We start from the raw sequence: 17,460 nt of genomic DNA, 5'->3' as shown, positions 1-17,460 counted from the left end.
CTCCTATAGATCACTTCAGCGTTCTTTTTTTTTTTAAAGATTTTATTTATTTGACAGAGACACAGTGAGAGAGGGAACACAAGCAGGGGGAGTGGGAGAGGGAGAAGCAGGCTCCCCGCTGAGCAGGGAGCCGGATGCGGGGCTGGATACCAGGACCCTGGGATCATGACCCAAGCCAAAGGCAGATGCCTAACAACTAAGCTACCCAGGTGCCCCGGATTCCTAATAAATTCTAAAGGAATATTGAGCAAGAACTATTGAGTTAGTGAATAGAAAACAGTGATTATATATAATGTATGGTGATTAACATAAAACATAATAAAAATATATTTGTGATAGAAAATGCTAGCAGTTATTAAAACACACACATACAATACTTGCTAATACAGAGAACATATATTATGTATAGTTATTTGTGATTTGGCAATATAGAATCACCTATGTAATGAAATAATAATCTTCAGGGGCTTGATCATATATTTCTCTTGCCCTGCAGTGTCCCCAGATTCTTGAAACATGCTCTCTACCCATCTGAGAGCTTTGGCCTTTAAAGTACATTCACCTCTGTCCATTACCTCTAAACTCAGTCATGATGAGAGGCAAAATAAATTTTGAAGGAACACACACACAAAAAAAGAAAACAGTGATTAAGAGAACAGCATAGGTTTTTAAGAAAAAAAAAATCATTTTGAAGTGACCTTATTTGTTTAAAAATAAGGCTATATGATTGTAGACATGTGCAAGTTAATTACTACAGGACAATTATTCCACAAAGGATAGTGGTTATCTTTAATATATTTATTCCATACTAAATTGTAAGGTTAACGGATAAAAGGAACTGAGTTATTCATCTTTTGGTTGTCACCTCTTCCTTTTCCTTAGGGCTTCATGTCATTAATGGCATATGTAGGAGGGGAGAAGTAACATATTTTTAAATAGATAAAATTACCCTTTATGGATAAATTAGAACAATGGGTTTGGAAGTGAATTCAGAACTGATTGAATCATCAGATTAGAAAACTGATAACTAACAATTTATTGTCTACCTGGCGTAACAGGAATACTCTGAAACATTAAAAAATTTTTATTTTGAAATAACTTTAAATTTTTATAAAAATTATAGAAATTGTATACAGAGTTCCCATAAACCCTTTACTCAGATTCCCCAGATTCAGTTAATATGTTTGAACCATTTGAAAATAAGTTGCAGACACAATGCCCCATTATTCTTTAATATTTCTGTATGTATTTCTTCAAAACAGGTGGATACTGTCTTACATAACTGTAGTATGACTGTCAAAATCAGGGAATTAACATCGATCCATATTACGATTGAATTCACAGACCCTATTCAAATTATTCTGATTTTTACAATGCCCTCTATAGGTTTGGAATCCAATCCAGGATTGTGTGTTGTATTTAGTTGTCACATTTGTCTCCTTTAATCTGGAATGGTTCCTCAATCTTTTCTTTTCTCTCGTGTCTTTGACATTTATTTTTAAGTGTACAGAGCAGTTACTTTGAGATTATTTTTCAGTTTGGGTTGTCTGATATTTCCTCATGATTTATCCGTTTTTGGCACACACACCACAGAAGTGGTGCTATGTTCTCAGCACATCATTTCAGGAGGCTCGTGATGTTGATTTGTCCCATCACTGGTGATGATGACCTTTGTCATTTGGTCTAGGTGGTATCTGCATTTCTCCATTATAAAGTTAACAAGTTTGTTAAACTTGTTAATATGTTAATATGTTACAGTTATTAATTAGTAAGTAATGAATAAATATTTTATCAGGAGATACTTTGAGCTTATGTAAATGTAGTTTCTCATTAAGCCTTTATCAGATTTAGCATCCATTAATGATTTTTAATTGATTATCACTATGATGGTTGCCAAATGGTGCTTTAAAAAAAAAATTCCTCCACCATTTCCTTTTTCCCTTATTCATTCATTAATGTCAGAATGGACTCATGGATTCATATTTCACTCAAAAGGTTACATACAGTTGATTATCATAATTTATTTTGATGCTTAAATTTTCCCCAAATTGGCCTTGAAGGGAACCCCCTCAAGCTGGCCCTTTTGTCTTTTTGATATGTTTCTCTCATTCTTCAAGTACTTTCTGTCAGGTAGAATAAGACTAGAATCATCTTTGATTTTATGTGCCCTGGCCCTGTTATTCAGTTGCTTCTCCACAGAGCCCTGGTTCCTTTTAGTGGAAAATGATATTTAGAACCAATATCTGGGTGGTAGGTATGCTCATTGCTACTAAGATATCATTGCTTCTAGGCCCTTTCAGAGGACAAAGGTAGGAAATGTTTGTATGTATTAGAAAAATACACTCACATACATATATGTGAATATGAGTATAGACACACCCACAGTTATATCTGTTTATATATTAAAAAGCATTCTAGAGGGGAGGGGAGTGGGAGGATGGGTTAGCCTGGTGATGGGTATTAAAGAGGGCACGTATTGCATGGAGCACTGGGTGTTATATGCAAACCATGAATCATGGAACACTACATCAAAAACTAATGCTGTAATGTATGGTGATTAACATAACAATAAAAATTTTTTTAAAAAAGCATTCATTTCCATTAACACTTCTAAACCCAATAGTATATAGTTTATTCTAGTGTTCTCCATTACCCTTCATGTATTTCTTGACTTATCCATTCCTCTTGTATATAAACAAACTCTTACCCACCCCAGCCTAAAACTCAGACCCAGACACAGTGCTCCCTGCACCTCTCCCCCACTTGTCCCCAACTGATCCTGGCCTGGCCAAGCCCAGACAGAGCAACAACTCTGCAAAGTGGGGACCCACCTTCTTTCTGATATTGTGCAAATTCCTGAACCCCGCTCTCTTTCTCCTCAGTCTCCTCATTAAGACTGTTGTGCTCTGCGTGGGTTTCCAATTCATGAACTGGCAGAAAGCTATCACTGTTGAGCTCACATAAAAGCTACCTATTTCCTGATGTCTAAGAACAACTGTTTCAGCTATTTCCTCCAGCTTTTTCGTTGTTTCCAGTGGAAGGCCTCATCCAGTACCAGTTATTCCAACCTGGCTGGAGGTGGAAGTAGCCTCAGTATTTTCTTCACTTCCCACAAGGAAGATCAGAATTTAGCTTTCCTGTGTCACTCTTGTTCCTCACCCACCCTCCCAATCATGAAATAGATTATTTCCTTTCTCCCAGTTCTGTTGTAGTTATATTACTATGACCACAGAAACATTTATTCTCAGCTGAGCCATAATTAATGTACTTTTTAAAAAACTTGGGGTGCCTGGGTGGCTCAGTTGGTTGAACATCTGGTTCAGGTCATGATCTCAGGGCCCTGGGATTGAGCCCCGCATCAGGCTCCCCGCTCAGCAGCGAGTCTGCTTATCCCTCTTCCTTTCCCTCTGTGATCTCTCTCGTTCTCACTCTCTCAAATAAATAAATAAAAATAAATAAATTTTTATTTCTCCAGTTTTAATAATTGTCCCATTTTGCCTTTTGGTTTGTTTGGTTAATCTTCCCTCATATTTTTCTTTCACCGTGGTATCTATCAGTCCAGCTCTATCACTGTGTATGTATATGGATTCAGACATTTTTACTACATTTGGAAGCCATGGAATTATAGAAAGGATTGTGTTTTATGGATTGAACTTGAAGTGCCACATTTTTTTTTTTTTTAAAGAATTTATTAGAGAGCAAGAGAGAGAACACGAGCAGGTTGGGGAGAGGGAGAAGCAGACTCCCCACTGATCAGGGACCCCAATGCAGGGCTCGATCCCAGGACCTGGGATCAGGACCTGAGCCAAAGGCAGACACTTAACCGACTGAACCACCCAGGCGCCCCATGAAGTGCCACTTAAAAGACATAAGAGATTTAGATTTGGATATAGAGTATCAGTTAACTTGGGTTAGGATGAGTTTATATAATACTGGACTTTTTCCTTTTTTCATAGCATTCATAAAGTAGTAGTTTATTCAAGATGTTTATAATTGTGTTTAATTAACATTGGTGGTCAGTGAAATAACCCTAGGTTATTTAGATTGTTGGTATAGACCACTTACTGCCTTGCTGCTACACAATTAGTAGAAGTAATATATAAATCTTGTGGTGGCTCCCTTTCATTGGTATAAGCATGTCAGTCTTAGGAACCTTCTGATTTGTTTCATATTCCTGAGGGTAGAAACTAGGGTTGTAGCTTTTTAAAAACTGACTTAGGAATTTTTCTTTCTTTTTTTTTTTTTTTTTTTTTAAAGATTTTATTTATTTATTTGAGAGAGAGAATGAGAGACAGAGAGCATGAGAGGGAGGAGGGTCAGAGGGAGAAGCAGACTCCCTGCCGAGCAGGGAGCCCGATGCGGGACTCGATCCCGGGACTCCAGGATCATGACCTGAGCCGAAGGCAGTCGCTTAACCAACTGAGCCACCCAGGCGCCCGGAATTTTTCATTTTTTAAGGAAATTAAAGCCAATGTTTATTTCTTATAAATTCTGTTTATGAAGATAATTTAGGCTTTCAAACATGAAAGCAAGGTTCTAATAACATTTAATGTAAAAAATACTGATAGGTAGCACATTTAAAATATTTGTTTTAGGATATATTATTTTCAGTATCTTTGAACTTTCGCCTCACTGTGGGAAGAAGAAAATGGAAGTTGGAAGTACATTATCCTGTATAAGCAGCTAAATGTTACAGCTCTTTGTTCACTTTCCGCAGATGGACGGAAACCGTTTCCAATTAACCATGGGGAAACTAGCGATGAAACTTTATTAGAGGTAACAACAAAACTTGTTGGCCTACTTTAAGTGTTATTAATGTTCTTGTTATCTTTAAAATATCTCTAAAGATCTCTTAAATAACATTTTCTCTGAATTTGGATCCTTACACTCTTGAGAAAATCCAAAAAGAAGATTCTGAGTTAGTGTTAAAAATCTACAGCAAATGAAGAGATTTTCAGAGCTCTTTGTGTGAACAAGTATCAAATTTGAAAAAGGTAATAGTATTGAAAGAGTTGCACATCTTATCTCGTATTTCACTGAATCCAAGATACCATCGTTTGTATCTTGATCCTGATTTTAGAGACTTTTAGATTTATGAACAAATTATGTGGCGAAGAAATAGTAATTTTCAAGTTAAAGGTTTCTTTAAAGTACTTTAAGAAAGAACACTTACTATATCTTACAGTTTTGTACTAAGCAAATTAGGCTACCAACCATTCACTCTTCTGGTGTGTGCTTTAAATTATTTTGCATTTGGAAAAAGAAGTCTGATGTAAGATTAGTATGAATTAGGAAAATGTGAAACACTTATTTATCATTTGAAAGGAAAACACATGTTTATAAAGTGAAAAACTACACATTTTTTCCCCATAGGATGCCATAGAAGTTTGCAAGAAGTTTATGGAACGTGACCCTGATGAACTGAGATTCAATGCCATTGCTCTATCTGCAGCATAGCTTGTCAGTGATGGAAACACCAAATATTGTATTATTTGCAACAAAAATTAAATTTCTGCTGCCATACACTAACGCAAAAATTTTGATATTTTCATTAACTTGACTGATTAAACTTTATGTGAATTAAACTTTGACTTAATCTGTGTTTTATTTCTGTTGCACATTAAAGCTGTCATTCTTTTCTCCCCTTTCTTTCTTGTGAACGACTTACCTTGTCTGAGGACTAGCGATAACTTTCTCACTCTCTTTTAAATTTCATGGGAGATTTTGTCTTGGGTACAGGTACAGTTTCCATCTGCATAGTATAAATATATGATATATCACATATTTTGACCTATTTCCTTCACAAGCAGCTGTGGAGCATCGACTTGTCACGAGCTGGACGCGGATCTAGGGGCAGGAGTTGCAGCAGTGAACGCTGTCCCCAGGTTCCACAGTCGTGGAGCCTGTGTTCTTGTGGGAAGATACGAAGAACACATCAGTAAGATACACACCAATGCTAGATGCTAGGCAGTCAGATCTGGGGGAGAGAGTGACTGAGTGGATACTTCAGATTCTGTAGTCAGGGAAGGCTCCTACGAGGAAGTAGCTGTGAAGTTGAGATCTGAATAGCAAAAAAAAAAACCCAGCCAATCAGAGAAAGGTGGTAGAGAAGAGTAAAGGGAATAATGAATGCAGAGTCCCTCAAGTAGGAAAATCTCACTGGATTATCAGGCCAGAAAGAAGGCTTCTAGGACCAGAGCATAGAAAGTGAAGGGGAAGGTAGCAAGAGAGGAGGTTAGAGGAGGAGGGGCTGAGTGATACAGAACAGAAAAAGGCATTTGGATTTATTGCAAGTGTGATGGTAAGCCATGGAAGGTTTTAAGCAGGAGAGTGACCTGATTTGACTTACAATCTTAGAAGATCATCTTGACTCCTCTGTGGATAATATATTAGGGAGCGGGTAAGAATGGAGGCAGAGAGATTTGTGAGGAGGTCAATGAGAGATGGTGATGGCTCAATCTTAAAAGAAGTGGTAATTTAGACAGAGCTATGTGTGTGAATTTGATGTGTGTTTTGAAGAAGGGAGGGCTTCAGCTGTGTCTTAAAGGATAGGTGGAAGGCAGAGGAAAGGTGGAAGAGTATAGAGCTGGGTCAAAACACAGGGTTAGTGTGATGGCAATGCCCTGTATTTGGGGGGGGGAGAGTATTGGTTACACAGGTGTATGCAGTTATCAAAACTCATTGACTTGTTCATTTAAAATCTGTACTTCACTGTATATATATTTTACCTCAAAAAAAAAAAATTCAGAGTTGGGTTGGAATGAGTATAGCAGTTAGGAGAAAGACCAAATTGGTCTGGAATGAAGTTCTGGAACAATCATTGAATGTAAATGTGTATACCTGATTCACTGAGGTAACCTAGATTCCTGAGGCAGTGACCTGAGATAAGTGGTATTTTAGAAAGAGTAATGGGGCAGTGACTTACAGAATGTATTAGATCTATGTTACTCAAAGTGTTACATCAGCATTACCTAGGAACTTGGTAAAAAATAATTATTTCAGACCCCACCCTAGACCTACCAAATCAGAACTTGGGTTTTCGACAAGATCCCTGGGTAATGAATATGCATATTAAGTTTGGGAAGCACTGGATTAGAAAAAAATAGACTATAATGAGGAGGATCACTTTGGAAGACCTTTAAACTCCCTATGCTGAAGAGTGCCTGAATGAAGTGATGGCAATAGGGATGAAGAAATCATCTGAAACAACCAATAGTGTATGGGGATGGTGCTTCTGTCCTACCAGTAACAACCAAGTGTTCTACTCTTTTGTTCCATCATTTATTTGCATTTTGAACTCCCATCTATTTTGTATATTATCTTAAAATTTTAAGCCTTCCTAAACAGCTCTCTGCCTGTTGCCTTGCTGAATTTCTCCTAGCATTTATTACCAAAAATTTACATTATTTCTCAAGAGTTTGCTGTGATGCATACTAATTTTTCAGACTTAATGAGCAAGAAGGGTTTGAAGTTCCGTACCTGTTGAAAACATTGGGTTAAAGTTAATTAAAAAAAATACAGTTATATTGGGTGGGGGCAATTGCAGAACTCAGAGCTTTTTTAAAAAAAAATCTGTGTATTATGAATGTCATTTTCTAGACATTTTATGGAGCAACATTTAGGACTGGCATTCTTTTGCACACATTAGGATGCTAGTTCCTTGTGAAACTCAAAATTTGAAAATTTTCTCTTAGGTTTATGTCTAGGATTTTAGTCCTACTACTGTATTAACTATAATACTTTGTTTAGTAACTTTCTTAAAATTTAGCACTTGTAGAAGAAATTGATCGTTAATTTTGTATAGAAATTTGTAGAGAGACACTAAGGGTGGTCAAGTCATGGGTAATTTCTGGAACTTGTTAATGACTAATATATTTGGGGGAAATAGAACTAAATAGAACTGAAACTTTAAATGTTTTTACTTGGACTTTTGGGAATTGACTAAACATCACCTTTCAGTGGGTATAATGGTTTGCTTTGAAGTATTGGAATAGAATTTATGATATCCATATTTAACCTCTAATATTTTCCATGTTCATTTGTGACTAAAACAGAAGTTATCTGTATTCTGGGGTGAATCAAATTTTAATATGTCTTAAATGAAAACCATTTTTAATACCGTATAAAAATTATTTAAACCTCATTTAAATTTCGTTTCATTCCATCTTAGATTTGTGTACAGTGCTTATTAGGTAAGCTTTGTAATTGCGTTGTGTATAACACATAACCTGCTTATTTCATTTTGAAAATAATATAGTTTAAGAGATTTTCAGCTATTATCCGTCTACCATAATATCTTTCAAAGTAGCATCTATAGGCTTATGATTCTTATATTGGTGCTTGTGAGAAAATTGCAAAAAGTAATGTTTTCATCACTTTTAAAACATTTTTCTGTCTGTAGAAATTTCTTTTAGAGAAAGCTTACATATATGTATATATGTGTATGCATGCACATATATATTTGTACATATGTTTATATTTTTGTGTATATATCATTATCTGGGAACTAACATATAGATATGTATATGCATGTATGTATATGTGCACACACATGTTCACACATTTGTACCTTGAATAGGCAAATAACTTTGGTCTAAATTCTCTGTGGATTATTTAAATCCTTTACTTTAATATGAAATTAAAGTAAAACCACTTTGAAAAGTATGTAATCATTGCAGAAGGTTTTTAGCTAATTTAGAAGTATTTGTACACACATGTATAAAGTTTAATAGTTAGTGTCTTTATTAAGATTCTCTGGTAAGATCTTAAAATGAGGTTCCTTGTACTCTCAACAAAATTACTACTAAAAACCAAGTGTGGAAAATACTGAGTTTTCAGAAAACCAAAAGTAAGTTTTGTCATTTCTTTTGCTTCTTTTGATTTCAGAGTATGGCCTGTGTAAACTGTTGTGATGTAGATGATTCAGTGTAATGAAGAACATTGATTGTCTTGGTGCCAATGGTGCCAGTCGATCAGACCAATCCCCATGCCTTAGTTTCCTGTATATTTTTACTTGTTTTGCCTTTGAATAAAAGTTATTCTAAGTCTTTCTCCGGACTTCTGTAAGATAGTGGTTCTGAACCTGTCTGTTGCTTCCACCTACATTATAGGTGAGTGTCCCCAGTATGACATTATCCATAGTCCACACCTAGATAATACATGGGAAGTTATGTAGACAATAAAGGCTATATAGTACGAGCATTACCTTATTGTCTAATTGTTGGGCTGGTTGGGAATCCTTGGTTTAGAGGCATTAAATATACATAACCTATACTAACAGCTATTTTGCAAAATCAATTATTTAAAAGGCTTAGGGGGCCTGGGTAGCTCAGTGGGTTAAGTGTCCGACTCTTGATTTCAGCTCAGGTCATGATCTAAGGGTCATGAGATCGAGCTCCGCGTTGGACCCCACACTCAGCAGTCTGCTCCAGGTTCTCTCTCTCCCTTTCCCTCTGCCCCTCCCCTGCTCTATCTCTAAAATCAATAAAATCTTTAAAAGGCTTAGAAATATATAATAAAGCCTTTCTAATCTATAAGACAGCTATGAGTATAAATTGAATTATTTAGAATAAAAATCCATGTGGTCAAGAATAAATCTCAAATAATGTGAATGACACATTTTAGTTGATTCAAAATGTGCCCTTTAACAACATGTGAACATAGTTGGTATTTAAATAACAGTTATGTTCAGTAGTGTATCCTCCTAGCTAAAGGATAAAGTCTCTGTCCTGCACATGTTCTGTAAGAACAAGATGAAAAATTGCTTGAGGCTTTATTTGTATCCTAAACATGAAAGACTTGCAACACATGCAAAGGTTGTAAATTAGACCATTTAAAAATGTCCTAAAACCTGTTTGCTGAAAAGTTGTGCTGCATACTGAGAGTTTAATTACTGTAGTAGAAGATGACAACAGGTTACATTTGCATTTTCTTTTAGGGCTAAGCAGTAGAAAGTTATTTTTCTTTATTCCGCCTCCAATGTGAAGTATTTGGAACCAGAAGTTCATCCTGTCCTTCATCACTACTAAAGAACTATACACATTTGATAATAGTGTACACAGTTAATGGGAATGTTACATTGTTCATATTTTTATGGTGGAGACCAAAGCATATTTCATGGTTTGGGTATAATTTAAAAGATGCATTCTTCTGAGAAATTGATTTCTTTTATAAACAAAATGCAAATGCCTTAAATATTTCTTCATTTAGTGTGATAAATAGAATTGCTTTTAAAGCCATAGTCTGGTATGGCTTGATAATCAGGTACACATGAAGTATTCAAGATAAGAGCATAATGGTATTGATTTTAAGAACTTTAGAAAATATTCCTTGTGGGCAAAAGAAAGACAGAAGGAATGTTTAAAGCAACTGTTCACCTTACTGTTTTAATTTTTACCTTGTTGTTTTCCATTTTCAGGAGACAAGAGCGTATATCATCTCAGATACTAAAAATATTCCTGTGAAAGCTTTTAGTTTTTCAGGCATAGTAGTCAACTATTGTTTTCTTATTGTGCATGAAATGCCTAGAGAAAGTGATGTCTTTAGCCAAATTAATAAAACATAGGATAGAAAATGCTTAGGCCAATTTATTCATGTCCCTCTGATATTAATTGTATAGTTGATAGCTATGGAGATTTTAGCAATTTGTTGAGCAACTAAGCTGGTTTCAAAATGGGATCTAGTTGCTCTCAAACTTTTCAGTCTCAGAAGCCCCTTCACATTCTTAAAAATTATTGAGGGGCCCAGAGAGAGAGAACTTTTATAGGGATGTTATCTGTTGACCTACAAATATTAGAGATTAAGACACATTTTCAGAATATTAATTCATTTTAAAATAAAAATAAACCCATCATTTGTTAACATGAAAAACAATTATTATAAAAATAACTATGCTCTTTAAAAAGTTAGTAGAATAGCAGTCAGTATTTTACATTTTTGCAAAATCTCTTTAATCTCTGACTTACGGAAGACAGCTGAATCCTCCTATCTGATAGTGAATGAAAAGTGGAGTTGGTAATTTAGAGAGTCGGCTGGTTATCCATGTCAAAACAATTTCAGAGACAGTCATTTGAAGACCATGTCTCTTGCACACCAGGTTATCCTCAGAGTCTGGCACAATGTTGGGCATATAGTAGAGGGCCAGACGGTATTTGATGTGTAAACTGTATTGCAGTGGGTTGAGACACAAACAGGAGGTGGAGATATAGATTCAAGGAGTACAAACACCTCCTTCAAGGCACATGGTTGAGAAAAGAGAAATGTCTCAGGTACGTGGAGGCAGGATCAGCAGAGGACTTACGTTTTTAAAATTTTTTTATTTAAAAAATTTTTTAAAAAGATTTTATTTATTTACTTGAGAGAGAAAGAGAACACACGAGCAGAGGGGAGGGGTAGAGGGAGAAGCAGGCTCCCTGCTGAGCAGGGTCCTCCCCTCCACCCCCACACAGAACTTGATTCCCGGACCCTGGGATCATGACCTGAGCTGAAGACAGATGCCCAACTGACTGAGCCACCTAGGCACCCAGCAGAGGACTTTTAAAAGAGTATTTCTATGTGAGGGTAAACAATACTAAACAAAAAATAGCAGAGAGAAGTTGAGAACACAGGTAAGAAATGGGATGATTGAGGGATCTAATTGGCGGTGGGATAAGGTATGTCATCTAACAGAGCATTTCAAACTTGAATGAGGATTGGAGATGCCAGATCTTGCCAAAATGCAGATCCTAATTCAGCCATTAGATACAGGGCTTGAGATTATGCATTTCTAACAGGCACCCCAAGCTGCTGGTCTGAGGACTCCGCTTTGAGTAGGGTGATTCTAGAACCCAGCTGAAGAGTAAACCATGGGCAGGAGAATTAAACCCCTATAGAATCTGGAGATCCTGGCTGGTGGAACTTCTTAAGGGAGAATTTTTCCCCCTAATATCCAATTAGTACCCTTTCCTGGTATCAGGGGCACCATGATGGGTGTGGAGCCTACTTGAGATTCTCTCTCTTCCCCTCCCACTGCCCCTCCCCCCCCCAAATAAAACAAAGATAGAATCTCAGTGTTTTCACAATGCTTGATTGACAGCATGATACTGAAGTTATGGCATAAAATATAGTGGTTCTACCAAAAAATTTATCTAAATGTCATTGATTCAGGAACAGAGCTCAGGCTTTGTTGTTAGACATGGTTGAGTCTTGGTTCTGTCTCTGTGTGGTTGCTCTTAGGCAAACTATTAACACATTAGATAAAAGTACTCTTACTGTGGGTTTTTTTGTGAGAATTATAAATGTAGTACATAAAAGCCAGTACTCAAAAGTGATAGTGATTATTATCACAATCACCCCAATGAGTGCAATAAGCTGTATTGAACATAATTTTAAAGTTTGTGTCACGAATCATCAGACTCGCCTAATTTTCTAAAGAATTTGAATAAGATGGAATGAATAGATCACATTCTGTTTCCATGCACAAGGGAACTGTGCATATTTCTTCTGTAACTCAGAAATGGTTTAACTTTAAAAAATCTCAAAATAGCTGAAGTTAGCAGACATGCAATTTAGCAAGGATGATTGGAATTTTGGTCTTTCCTGTAATAATACTATGCCGAAGCATACTGCTCATTAGGAAAACATTTTTATCTGAATCTTTTACTCTTGAGGGCCAAGAATGCTGTTTTTCTTTTTGATAGCTATGTTTACAGAATCTAAATCACCCTGAATAATTATTTCAACATTTCAAGTTGCTCATGCTTCATTTACAAGCTCTTTGAATTTTGATAAATTCCAGTATGGTGCTAGAACGACAAAACAAGTTCAGATAAGTTCAGTATATGGTTGTGATATAAACCTATGTTAATTATTATTACAACTGCTGTAAAGAAAATTCAGACATTCAATGTTTCCACTTTTTACAGTTGGACTTCCTATGCTGAGAACAGATCTCTGAGCGCTGGAAATATGGAGGCAACTGATCAGTGCCCATGTCTGGGTAGGTGTGGGCTGGCTATAAACCACGGAGGGAGTCGGCAGCACAGAAGGTAATAATAGTTCTTTGACGACTTCTCTACTGTGGCTTTGAAAGCTCTAAGGCATAATGCCTTCATTTGGCTTTCTTCTGGAACACATGCAGATGGAAAAGAAGAAGTCAGAAGGAGGTTAGGAAGTAAATACTACAACTGAGACAAAGTTAAGTCAATCTTGCAGAACATCCCCAGGCATATTCAATCTGAACTTTTATTGCCAGTAGCCACAATATTGCAAATATTTAGCCCCCTCCTGGCAAATTTATAATCATTATTGATCTCTTGTAACAGTAGGATATGTCTGGGTGATGGAGGACATTAAGGTAGCATAAGGCATGTTGTAGTTTGTAAGGTGCTATCACATACAAGGTGTTAAGGACATGAAGAAATGTCAACCAAGCTACTCAAAGCCAGTTTTAGTTTAGATTTGTGAGCCCAGCATTATTAAGATCCTTCTGGACTTAGCTTTGAAAAGTTTTTCTCATTCTTTTTCTAAATCTTGTAATTGTCTGTAAGTACTACCTTCATAATTGATGCTCCTACTCTAGCCATGCTTTTAAGAGTTTTAAGAATTATAAGCCTGGGACTCCTTTCAAAGGGACCAAACTAGAAGTGGATACTTACAGTGGGTGACATGTTGATTTATGACCACCATCCTAACCTGACATTAGATCTATTCAACAGATAGGGCAATAAACATAGATAATACTAATGTCTGATTTTGAAAAATCTATGCATGAGAAGAGCTTATTTTCTCTCATGGCATTGGCTGAATATGTCAGGATATCAATTAAAAACAGATCTAAAAATTAATAACTCCTGGGGCGCCTGGGTGGCTCAGTCATTAAGCCTCTGCCTTCCGCTCAGGTCATGATCCCTGGGATCGAGCCCCGCATTGGGCTCCCTGCTCAGCGGGAAGCCTGCTTCTCCCTCTCCCACTCCCCCTGCTTATGTTCCCTCTCTTCCTGTGTCTCTGTCAAATAAATAAATAAAATCTTTAAAAAAAATTAAAAAAATAAAAATTAATAACTCCTGCTCTTTGACTTAGCATCCAATAAGCTTTTCTCTGGCCATGAGGGTTTAATGAATAAACCACCTCTTTGGCAAAGAATTTTTCTGGCATGAAATATTACTGTAAAATTATTTTGTTGTACAAATTAAAACAAAAGGTTAATTTTGCATTGCCAATATATCTTGCAAAGAATTTTTCCTGTCTACAATAAATAGCTCTTTACATTTTATAGAGCAGAGTGTTAGGCCTTTTCCCCCATATCCTTCTTCTTACCTAGACCATACCCAGAGGCCTATCTCTGCAAAAATAAAATGGAGTCCATTATAATACTTCCTGAAGTAACAAAGCCATGTAGCCCTAATCACTACCTTTAATTATTCAAAGATCCAGTGGAAGAAGATACATGTATGTGCAATCTGTGGAGGGGTGTGAATGTGTATGTGTGTGTGTGTGTGTGTGTGAATGTGTGTGTAGCCTTGATCCATAACAAAGTATAATTAACTGTCTTAGTAAGCAGAAATGGAGTAGATAGTTGTCTTCTCTGTCCTGAGAAAGCCACAATGTCATGTTTTTGTTTTGAATTCAGTTATATAGGATTGAAATGGTTTGGCCTGACTGGTCTATTTCTGTCCACAGGGACCAAAGAAGTTTATAATAGAGTCACAGATGGAGCATTCTTCCTGCAAGAACTCCCAGGAACTTTGGTGATTTACCTCACAGACCATCTGGTTTCATTCATGATCCTTGGGAGCATTCTCAAGTGATCCCCACATTCAAGGAAACCCCTTTACCTCCTTTCGTTCGGAAGCTTCTGGCTGAGCTGGGTCTAAGGCTGGCCTCTTCTGTGATAATCTCCAATCCTCGAGGGAGCACCAGACCTGTCTCAGCATGATATCATGGCCATCCTGGGACTCTGGAGACTTCTTTTTATGGCTCTTTGTAAGATTTCTTCATACTGCATGAAAATAAGAAACAGCTTTGTTAGAAATCTGGCATCCGGGGCGCCTGGGTGGCTTAGCCAGTTAGGTGGCTGCCCTTGGCTCAGGGCCCTGGTCTCAGGGTCCTGGGATCGAGCCCCATGTCAGGCTCCCTGCTCAGTGGGGGAACCTGCTTCTCCCTCTGTCCCTCCCCCCCAACTTGTGCACACTCTCCCTTTAAATAAATAAATAAAATCTTTTAAAAATATCTGTCATCTTACAACTGAGGCCAGACTAGTACCAGTGGTAAACCCAGGAGCACAACCTGAGTCTCTTGTTTCTCAGGCCAGTCTATTTTGTAGTTTTTGAATCCTTCCCTATTTGAAGGTAATATATTATCAATGTGTAGCCAGTTCTCACATAATAGGGAGAATGAAAGGGTTATTAAAAGAATTGTTTCCTGGGATGCCTGGATGGCTCAGTTGTTAAGCGTCTGCCTTTGGCTCAGGTCATGATCCCAGGGTCCTGGGATCGAGCCCCGCATCGTGGCTCCCTGCTCAACGGGAAGCCTGCTTCTCCCTCTCCCACTCCCCCTGCTTGTGTTCCCTCTCTAGCTGTCTCTCTCTGTGTGTCAAATAAATAAATAAAATCTTAAAAAAAAAAAAAAATTGTTTCCTATAACTATATAAAATTAAGTTTGCTATATGGATGAGCTGTTTCTTCTATGGGTCCATTTCAGAATGTAAACAATGGTTATTACAATTCTAAAGTATTAATACAGTAAACCCTGTGCTTATTTTTTTCCCTCCCTTTTTAAAAGCAGAACAATTTGAACAGATAGTAGTTGCTCTTTTTTAGTAAACTTAATGAAAAGTCAGGTAGAACTTCTCTCCCAAACCATAATAACAAAGAAAAAAATAAATATGTTTTAGAGAAATCTGGACTTGACTATTTTTATCTGTGATTATAATTACTAAAGATATCCTTTTAGGGAAAATACAGAGTTTACTCATTTCACGGGACTTCAGGAAGAGAAGTTTAGTAAACACACATTCTCTCCTTCTTTCCCAGAAGCCCCAATAGTTTATTTTAAAGCTAATTCTAGGGTAAGTCCTTTTGATCTCACTGCTATCACTTAGAGAATTATAGTGTGGTTTTGCAATTCTGGCTAGAATGCAGATGCAGGATCTTAATGGCAACAACAACAAGAAAAAGTCCTAGGTTTTATGTTAAATAATTTGAGTTCAATGATAGGAAACTGTTCTACATGTTAAAAAAAAAAAAAGCCAAACTCTAAACTCTTAAGATTTTTACAGTAGGAAGAAAATAGTAACTAACTGTTCTTATTATGGGGTTGGTCCCATGTTTTGAAAGTTACAATCTCAGTTGATCTCTTAATGAGATGTCTGTGAACACAGGGGGAAGGTTGCTAAGAGCCAAGGGCTTCTCATCTATTCCTTCTCAGTTAACCATCCAGCAGGTTCAGAAGAAAATTTAGGACCCTTGTCTTCATCCACTGGGCAAAGCACTCATCACCATCCTAAAGCCATACTAAAAACCTCCTCACGGTTTGTCTACATTTTGGGGGAGTGATAAAATATGGATTCACCTAGATTTTTCCCCTTCTATATCCTTCCCTCTTATCTTCATTTCTTAATCATTATCTGTAACACGTTAGCTTCTTTTTTCTCTCTGGCTTCCATTGAATTGAATCTACTTGCCTGAATGTCATTATTTAAGTACTGGCAACATCATAATCCTTTAATTACTAACACTATTAGATATATTTTTGTGGGTAAAGATGGGATAATTACGACTTTATCATTATATATGTATATATTTTTTGTTTACATGAATTTTTTTCCAGCTTTATTGAGATATAATTGTCATACATTATGTAAGTATAAGTGTACAACGTGATGATTTAATATACATATAATTGTGAAATGATTACCACAATAAGATTAGTTAACACCCCATCACCTCACATAATTACCATTTTTCTTTTTATTCTGGTGATAACACTTAAGATTTATTCTCCTAGTAACTTTCAAGTGTATATTACAGTATTGTTAACTAGAGTCACTATACTGTACATTAAAACCCTAGAACTTATTCATCTTATATCTGGAAGTTTGTACCCTTTGACCAACTTCTGCTAATTCTATGCTTCACCTCCCATCCCGCAGCCCTTGGCAACCACCATTCTATTCTCTATTTCTACAAGTTTGGCTTTTTAAGATTCCACATAAAGATAAAAATATACAGTATTTGTCTTTCTCTGATTTATTTCACTTAGCATAAAGCCCTCAAGGTCCATCCATGTTGTCCCAAAAGGCAGGATTTCCTTCTTTTTTTAATGGCTGAATATTCCATTTTGTATGTGCATATGTGTGTGTGCATGTGCGCATGTATGTGTATGTATAATTTCTTCATCTATCAATGGATACTTAGGTTGCTTCCATGTCTTGGCTACTGTGAATAATGCTGTAATGAACATGGGGTTGCAGATATCTCTGAG

At 36.6% G+C, this 17,460-nt stretch overlaps 1 protein-coding gene across 1 annotated transcript in view; it reads left to right on the top strand.

The window, feature by feature from the left end:
* UCHL3 (ubiquitin C-terminal hydrolase L3) overlaps nucleotides 1–8,441 on the top strand; it is a 43,376-nt gene extending 34,935 nt beyond the window's left edge. Inside the window, exons 8-9 of the mRNA XM_032402841.1 lie at nucleotides 4,718–4,776; nucleotides 5,374–8,441. Coding sequence (XP_032258732.1) covers nucleotides 4,718–4,776; nucleotides 5,374–5,457 — 143 coding nt within the window. The 3' untranslated portion in view covers nucleotides 5,458–8,441. The remainder of the gene's footprint in view (nucleotides 1–4,717; nucleotides 4,777–5,373) is intronic.
* The last annotated feature ends 9,019 nt before the right edge of the window (nucleotides 8,442–17,460 follow it).

Source organism: Phoca vitulina, unplaced genomic scaffold, assembly GCF_004348235.1.
Source record: "Phoca vitulina isolate PV1807 unplaced genomic scaffold, GSC_HSeal_1.0 scaffold5, whole genome shotgun sequence".
Classification (NCBI taxonomy): Eukaryota; Metazoa; Chordata; class Mammalia; order Carnivora; family Phocidae; genus Phoca; species Phoca vitulina.
Note: the sequence above shows the minus strand (reverse complement) of the source record. Positions and strands in the feature narration are given on the sequence as shown.